Here is a 9,809-nt window from a genome sequence, read left to right on the forward strand (position 1 = left end):
TTCGTTTGAAGGTTTAAGCATTATTTAGGGATACTATACAGTATATTTACCCTTGTTGACATTTATAACCCTCGAATTTATATACTTTCAAGGTTTGTCAAAATTAGTCCTTTATTTATTATAGATGCCACGTGTAAACAAATGACACGTGTTAACACATCATTGGACACAAAATTTCGAGGTGTTACACATGAGCACAGTGTATCACCCTCAGACGGATGGGCAGTCTGAGCGAACGATCCAAACTCTTGAAGACATGCTTCGGGCATGTGTTATTGATTTCGGCAACGGCTGGGAAAAGCACCTCTCTTTGGTGGAGTTCTCTTACAATAACAGCTATCACACCAGCATTCAAGCCGCTCCATTCGAGGCATTGTACGGGCGTAAATGCCGGTCACCTCTCTGTTGGGCAGAGGTGGGGGATAGTCAGATTACGGGTCCAGAGATTGTAGTGGACGCCACGGAAAAGATTGCACAAATACGACAACGCATGGCGGCAGCACGCGACCGTCAGAAAGCATACGCGGATAAGCGTAGGAAACCGTTGGAATTTCAGGTCGGGGACCGGGTTTTACTTAAAGTCTCACCCTGGAAGGGTGTGGTTCGCTTTGGCAAACGGGGCAAACTCAATCCACGGTATGTCGGACCGTTCGAAATCGTTGAGAAAATAGGCAAAGTGGCCTACAAGCTAAACCTACCAGCTGAACTCGGTGCAGTTCACAACGTATTCCACGTGTCGAATCTGAAGAAATGTCTGTCAGATGAGACCCTCATAGTTCCTTTTAAGGAACTCACTATCGACGAGCGGTTGCAGTTCGTCGAGGAGCCAGTTGAAATCACGGACCGGGATGTTAAGGTCCTCAAAAACAAGAGAATCCCTCTTGTTCGAGTTCGTTGGAACTCCCGTCGTGGCCCAGAGTACACCTGGGAACGCGAAGACCAGATGACAGAAAAGTATCCCCAGTTATTCGAAAACCGTGCAACCACTACTGAGGCTGAAGCTACTACTACAGAATTTCGGGACGAAATTCCAAATCAACGGGGGGATGATGTGACACCCCAGGAAAACCAGTGAACGATGCAACTTACCTAGCTTCCTCAGTGAGTGCGTACCAAATTTCGGGACGAAATTTCTTCTAAGTTGGGGATAATGTGACAACTCGAGTTTCCAAGATTCTATCTTTGCATTATTGCACGTTAATTGTTTAGATTATTTGTTTACGCGACTGGTTGGTTTTACAATTGGACAAGTGGTAATACATTAAATCGTATTGTGACTGTATATCCGTTGTGTTATCAAGCGTGTTTAATAACTAAGTTGAGGTACAATATAAGTGTGAATTGTGATATGTATTGTATGCGTGCATAGGTTTACATATTTGAATTTTGTTTAATCGATCAAAACATGGAACAGTGCCTAGCACCCCTAGTCGAAAACCAGCATCTCATGAAAACGCCTCATGGCTGAAAACACCTAGTGTGTTTTCGTCCACCATGTTGCCAGCAAAGATAAGTTGGGCCTTTGGCCCATTAGTAGGCTGTTTAATATTTTGTTCTTAATCTACGTATGAAAGAAATCACAAAAACCCTAGAGCACCCCTCTACTTGTGACGGCAACCACAAACTTACGGAGGCTTCTTTTCAATCAATTCTTTTGCCTTCTATTCTGGTTAGTGTTTAAAGTGTATACGAACTATTGTTTGATAGTATCATGGAATCATGATTCTGTAATTTCACGAGTTGTTGATTTCTTGTGATTGAAGAATTATTCATATTAGGGTTATAGACTATCACATATGGTTCTGGGTACTGAAACTTGGTCGGGGTAAATCTGAATGTTATGGCTAGACATGTTTGATTGAGTGGTATAGCAATATGTGTGAATAGATGTTGATCTAATCAATGATCCTGTTCGTATGATCCATTTAAATATATATAGAGTTGATTGATTGAACGATAATTCTGGTGATACAAATGAGTGAATATCTAAGCGATTTATTAGTTCCTGTTTGATCGATTGTTCTTGTTATTGAAACTGTTAGATGAGATAGGAATTGATGTGTTCTCTTGATCTTTTGTTGAGTTGAAGGTGATGTCTGGCCGATGAAAACCCCCCCCCCCCACGAAATCCCTTTATTCAACGAAAACACATTAGTGTTTTCGGCTATAAGTGTTTTCGGCCCAACAAGTGTTTTCGGCCCAACAAGTGATATCGGCTCAAGGTGATTTCGGCCCAAAGGGGGTTTTCGCCCACTAGTGATTTCGCCTAGTAATCTGTAACTTTGTATCTTGAATGTTAAACTGTTACGTGGTTAACTCTGTTGAGTTTGACTCTGTTAGTGATTAATCATGCTAAGTATTAACTGTGATAAGTATGTCAGGTATGTAAAGTATGTTAACCTTGCTACGTATGTTAACCCTGTTAATGCTGATCCAACTCTATTATGGCACATCAACTGTGATAAGTGAGTTAACCATGTTAAGTGTATTGACTACGTTAAGTGGGTAATTTTATTGTGTATGTTAAATCTATTAACCCTGATTAACGCTGTTAAGACTGTTAAGCTTGCCATGACTGGAAATGAATAATCTCGTTAGAGTAGACTGAGAAATCTACTATGAGAAGCGTGAATTATGTAAACTTGATTAACTGTTACGCGTTACGTGATATTAACCATCCAGTACACTACATGACATACATTGCATACGAAATATCACAAACCTGTACTGACTTAGAATACGTGCCTGATATAGGACGAGATTGATTAATTGTGGGCGTGTAACCCTTTTAGCATACCGAGCAAACCAAGGTGAGTTCACACAGCCAAGGCATGGGGTTCCCGGGTGGGAATGGGATTTGTTGAATTATTGTACCTACTCAGCTGATAGAACCGAACGATAAGACACGACTAGACTAGTAACGCTTACTGAACTGATCTTCGCACACCTGCCAAGGGTTGGCCGCGATATTATGACTGACTTCGCACACCTGCCTTTGGAAGGCCGCGAACTAAACTTACTAACATCTTCGCACACCTGCCTGGTAGGCCGCGATACAAATAAACCTAGTCTAGAATACTTGGGATAGTTATCCCCTAATCTTCGCATACCTGCCTGGGAGGCCGCGATGGAAACTATTACGATACATGACATAACGAACGAACATACTATTACTCACACTATACTATTACTGAACTGTTAACTGTGAACTCGCTCAACTAGTTGTTGACTCTCTGCTGCATGCCTTGCAGGACCTTAGGTACTTATGGAGCTTGCACAAGGAGGAGCAGGTCGTTGTGGGATTCGGATCGTAGACATTATGTTAAACAATTGAACCTATAACTTTACTTTGGATTTTCATTATTATGCTTCCGCTATTGATACTATGTTTGGTTTGGAACATCAATCGTATTGATTTGGGTTTTACAAACTATCTTATTTATATTATGCTATGTTCAATATGATTGATGGCTTGATCCTGGTCACGTCACGCCTCCAAGCGGTGGTACTCCGCGTGTGGATTTTGGGGGTGTGACAACTTAACAGGATATCCCCATAGGGACAACCCTGTTGCCATGGTATTCAAATTAATATATTAACTTAGACTCAGCCACTGTATAACCTATACTCAGGTAACTAAATTGAGCCTTGATCAAACCCAAACAAAAGTAGCATAATCAATTCAACACAATCTTGAATATAATCGATTCCTTGTTGATTTATTCCTCGGCTTCTTCTTTTGGCCAAAATAGGGATCCCACAAATATTATAATTAAAGATATTTAGATAACAACCATGGGCTCGAAATCAGAAAAAAACATACATATTGCTTATCATCAAACACATAGAAGGCATCAAATCAAATACAAGAATCCAACATTTATCAAACAATATTCATCAAACCAAACCAGTTTTCTTCCTTAAAAATCAGAGATCGAAGAAGCAAACCTGTAGCGATAACCAACAACAATAAACGTATGGCAACCCGATTCGCCGTTGGCATCCTTGTGATACCCCTGTCGTCTCTATTTCGACTTCCAGCCTCCACACCATCACCGTTGTCACCATGGTTCATGGCGGTACCCTACTACTACCTCTGAACCCTCGATTCTTCACATAAACTAAGAACCACCGTCACTCAGACATTTAGTTGACTAAACCGACACCACCAACAGTTTCTACACCTTCGAGTATGCGGGTGGGAGGCGAGCACGCGCCGGGAGGGGCGGGGGGCAGGGGCGGTGACTGGCCGGCCCCGGATGCCGAATCCCTCTTTTTATCTCTTGATGTCCTGGATCTCTCTCTGTCTCCTTTTGTTAGGATGGCAGGTGGAGATGAGACTACGATGATAAAACACATGGAAAGCAGCAAGCCACGCATCTACCTCTGTTCATGTGGCTTGATATTATCAAAATACCTCAGAACACTAAGCAAATTACCAAAATAACCCAAACTACTGTTCATTCACTTCTCTAACTAACATATAATAACTAATCCTATGATCCCACAATTTGACTAAACCAAACAAAGCGGGCATTGAAGAAACAAAAATGAAAAGTTTTATTGAAGAAACACATATTTATACCATATCATGTTGGCGTATGTCTTCCTCTTAAGCTCTGCTACTGCTAGTTCATGCCTTCAACTCCAGCCAGATATCGCCATGCCTCTGAAGAACTGAAATAGATCACGTATGGCGTTAAATCTCAAACAAATAGTTTGCACCGTGTAATAAGATCTATAGTTTGACTTTTAAGTTTAAAACATGTTATGGGGCGTATATGTAGCAATAATAGTCGGGACTCGGGATTAACTCTTTAGGCGAAACTTAACACGTTTGGCTTGTTTCCTTCTTAGGTAATCCATAGATCTTACTCATTTGACCTATTACGGTTCACATATACCAAGGTGAATCACAAATAACTCAAATCGACCCAACTATAAACATATGGGTACAAACGGTAACATGTAAGTGGGTGTTTAGATGTGCTTTTTAAAAGTGATTTTCCATTACTGAATGAATGAAATTAGATTTTTATTCACGGGAAAAAATCCCGATCTAGCGTTGAAATCGCTGTCGCTTGATTTCATCGGATAACCTTTTTCACTTGCTTGGCAACACAAACAACCTATGCAAATCACAAAAATCAAATGCGTCCAAACATTTTACGAAGAAAGGATTCTAATTTCTAACTAAAGAACCTAAATATGATGTATTTGCAAATGATATTCGAAAGTTGAGAAAATACTTTAACAAACCAATTGACGAACTTGCTATCAAATAGTTCTAGAAACATTGCTAATCATTTATATCTCAAAACTCAATGCATACATCATATATAATTTTTGAAACAAATGAAATATAAATCATGAACATTTAGCTGAAAAGTGAATGTAATGATGAAATTTAGCACCTAAACTTGAAACAGTTGGTATCAAAATCAACGAAATAACAAAAAAACCATGTGACTCTCCCAACAACACTCCTCCTTAATCAGTTAATCGCTCTCAATATCAACTGCTCCTCAATTGTCGATTGTAACAGCAACATACTATCTGTAATAATCGAAATCGAAACACACCGAAAAAATCAAATTACCTCGAATCAGTTGTAAACCCTCACTGTCACCTTGAATACACCATCACCATCGTCATAAGCGGCGTACCTCAAAGCCACCGCCGTGTTTCAAACCCTAGAAACAACCGTTGTTATCGTCGGAGTATAATGGACGTCGGGAGGGCTTGGGTGTTGACGATGTTCCTTCATGCGCTCTCTCTTCTTTGTGTCGCCCCACTTTCTCTCTATTAGTTTTCATGCGTGACAGGTTTGTGAACAACGGAGAACAGGGCGGTGGGTTTTTTAGTGGGTTTTGGATGCGTGGCAAGAGCGATTGATAGAAGCCCGTACATGTGGCATGTAACAGGTTGGCCCAATAGATGGTTGACACCAGCAGCCAGTTACTATTCATTCAGTTTCTCTATATAGATTACGATTTTGTTCCGTTTATATTTATATTCATACATGTTACTCCCCTACTGGCCCAACAAATTTACGATTTTATACCGTTTTAAAATTACGATTTTACCATCAGTTCAAAATTATGCTTTTACCCTCACTTAAAAATAAATTTACGATTTTGTTCACAGCTAAAAATTTTCAATTTTTCCCTCGGTTCAACATTATGATTTTGCCCTGTTTAAATTTACAGTTTTGCCATTAGGTTTTTTCCTTATAATAACGATTTTGCTATCTGTCAAAATTATGTTTTTACCCCCATTTTAAAATAAATTTACGCTTTTTTCCCAGCTAAAAATTTCAATTTTGCCCTCGGTTCAAAATTACGATTTTGTCCCGTTTAAATTTACAGTTTTGCCATTAGTTTTTTTTCTCACACAACCAAGTTACGATTTTGCCCTCAACCCCATTGGTCCATTTAATTTACGATTTTATCCCTGAAACAAAATTATGATTTCCCCCTCAGTTCAAAGTTATGTTTTCCCCATCGTTTTAATTTTTCTAGCAAAACTATAAAAGTTTTTTTTTAATTGGTTGACTCGATTTAATTTTTTTCGTGTAAATGAGCTGCCTAACACTCGCTCATTAGTCCTGAAAAATTACAGTTTTGCCCTGAGCCCAAAATTACAGTCTTATCATCGTTTTAGTTTTTTTTTCCTAGCAAAATTATAGTAGTGTTTTTTTAATTGATTGAGAACTATTCGGTCATCGCCCTGCAACGCGGACGGGGCATCAACTAGTATACATACAAACTTGGTTTTCTTTATATATTATATATACCAAGTCAAAGGCCAAAACAATAGGTCTGAAAATTGGTCCTAACAACGCTTGACTATGATCCGTTGTTGACCAATGGAATGCAAAGACATATATGCATAAACTAGGTTATAACCCGTGGTACCCACGGGTCGCTCTATCTTTAAGGACAAATAAACGTATTAATTTAAATTAATTTTTTTTTCTGCGGGATACAATAGAAAAGTAATAACAATATAACAAAATTCAAAAGATCATAATTATTCTTAATGCTGAAACAACTTATTAATACTAAATAGGTGAGACAACGATCTCTTCAAACGATGCTACATTGTATATTCCCTGAAATTTCTCTGCGTCTCGTAAGTATTGAGAGTCCTTCATTCCAATTTGTATCTCGATAATACCACCCCGGTCGATGTTAACAGTCCAAGTGTCACCTTTGTTCTCAGCTAATTTGTTACGCCATGAATCAACTGAATAAAATAACTTTCCGCTTCTAAACGACGACACTTCTGACCATATTTCATCTTCAAATTTATATAGCTTCACGATTGTTTTAGGGGTCTCTACAACAATAAACATATGAATTGTGTTGCGGATGTTGAGAAAACTCGTTTGGCGACCAAAAAGATCAGTAGATTGGGGTATCGAAACCTTATAAAAAGTTTCAGATTCGACATCAAAAGCAATGGTATAACTTTTAGCAGCCGTCCAATAGTGTGGAGATGGAAAATATAAAACATTATTGCATAAAGTTCCGGAAGACCACCAATATAAAGTTGAAGCGTAATCCGCTCCTTTCAAGAAAGTTAAAGTTTTCCATTCACGTGTGTTCCGAGAATACACACGCGGTATAACATCATCCTTACGACGTTGGAGAAGTAATAGTTTTAGATCGTTAGATGAATCCATATAAATCCCAACTGCATCTTCTCTTAAATCAAAAAAATTTTTAGGTTTCTTATCACACAAATTAGAAAATTTGTTAGTTGTTGGATTCCAAAGAATCAATTCGTTCGGACGCCACTGAATGCACATAAGTAAAATACCATACTGAGAAGCAAGAATGATTAGATTGGAAAGATGGGTGTCAACGGGGAAGGAAATACTCTTCCCTGAAGAAATGTCTAACTTTCCTCCAATCAAGTTATGAATATCAATTGATGAGTTGGTAAACATGATAACCTTACGATAAGGGTTATTAGCCATACGGCGATAGTGTATAATCGCAAACAAATGTGACGACAGTTCATAACGCCATTGTTTAGAAACACATCTTAATCGAGCAACATACTTTGTTGGTAGCCTTGATAGGATTTCGTTAGCAAACATTTCAAATTCAAGACGTTGCATCCTACAAAAAAATTCATAAAAAACTTTTGATGAGAATTATGTAATGCAATTTTGGAAGTGCAACAAAGTTGGATGAATCATGTACAAAACATATAATAATCCAAAATTGAATCGTATGAAGATCAATGGCAACTTAATCATCAAAACCTAAATAAACATGAAAACAAAAGCACAAAATCAGAGTTAGTGTAAAGTACCTGTTATCTAAACACAAATAATCTAACCAATTTCGCTTTTCTGTATTTATAATTGCAATGTAAGGTAAAGCTCTATAATGTTAATAAGGATATTCTATTTTAAGAATGTATAATATAATTCCGGATATAATGCATTAAAATTTAAAATGAATGAAAATATTGTCTACAAAATTAGATTGAATTAAAAATATAAATATGTTAAATAGTTAGATTGAATAAAGGATACTATATTTTAAGAATGTATTGTAGAAATCGATTGAATTAATAATATAAATATGTGATTTTTATATTTTAATTAGTTGTTAGTTGAATAATTTAGTTTTAACAATTAGGTTACCTCTATTTATTATTTATAAAAAAAAATCATTAACAGAATTCGTTTGAATTATAACTTATTTCAAAGTTCTTAACATAAATTTGGAAAATTTTCAAATGTAAAATTAAGGATTTTTTTGATTAGAAAATTCCTTAAATAACAATTAAATTTAAAGACAAAATAGTTTCCATTCATATAATAAAAATTTCGGATGACTTTATTTAAATATGCTTGTACAACAAACCTAATATCTAGTAACATAAAAATATTAACTTTCATTAGACATATGTTTAAATACATTTTAATTATACAAAAACCATAAATCATTGACATTTATAAATGGAGTTATACAAAAACCATATTTCATTTAGTAAGAACAGTTTAAATATTGGATAACTAAAAGTAAAATAATAATAAATGTAAATTAACCTTATACAAGTTTTATAATAAAAAAGAAATAGTTAACTATTATATTGTCTATCACAATCATACCATCATTTCACATATACTTACCCTAACATTGAGCAGACCTAAACTCACATTCTTCAAGAAATCTAGTAAACGCCGGTTGAAGATTTGGTAAAGGTAATTTTCCGGCAACACTTCCGATCACTTCTACAGGTATGTATTTTTTGATTTACTGTGTAAAAAATGTCTTTAGAACTACAAATAAGTTATGCGAAGTTTGTTTTCGGCGATTAATCAATACATAAACGTGAAAATTGGTGTTTAGATATTTCAACAGTTTAGATTTAGTATGTTATGCATATAAAAAATGGATTACATGTATTGCATGTGTTTGTAAATATAGAATTCTGGCTTGATTTTGTGTCTTATTTGATAGATTTTGTTCATACTCTTTTGAAATTAGGTTTTTATTCGATAATATATTGATTTGGAAGATTGATTCAGTTATGAACATCGAATTAACTTTATGATTTAGTCAATTTTGATTCACCTATAGTGAAATAAAATTATATTATTTTTGTTGAATTTTTTTTTCTGTGCTTATGAAGTACAGTATAGTAATAGTTTAAGGTAGCTATAAAAAAACATATATCAAAGTGTAAATATATTGAATAAAACGAATATTTCTTTTCTTGTAAACAAATATAATGATGAAATAATACTCCCTTTAAAAGCAAATTAATAACATCAGTTTGTCTAA

At 36.1% G+C, this 9,809-nt stretch overlaps 1 protein-coding gene across 1 annotated transcript; it reads right to left on the reverse strand.

Moving 5' to 3' along the window:
* Nucleotides 1-7,063: 7,063 nt before the first annotated feature.
* LOC110875161 (putative F-box protein At3g23260) lies at nucleotides 7,064-8,128 on the reverse strand. Its single transcript, XM_022123362.1, has one exon. The coding sequence runs from the start codon at nucleotides 8,126-8,128 to the stop codon at nucleotides 7,064-7,066; it is 1,065 nt and encodes a 354-aa protein (XP_021979054.1).
* Nucleotides 8,129-9,809: the final 1,681 nt, after the last annotated feature.

Source organism: Helianthus annuus, chromosome 9, assembly GCF_002127325.2.
Source record: "Helianthus annuus cultivar XRQ/B chromosome 9, HanXRQr2.0-SUNRISE, whole genome shotgun sequence".
In the NCBI taxonomy this organism is placed as follows: domain Eukaryota; kingdom Viridiplantae; phylum Streptophyta; class Magnoliopsida; order Asterales; family Asteraceae; genus Helianthus; species Helianthus annuus.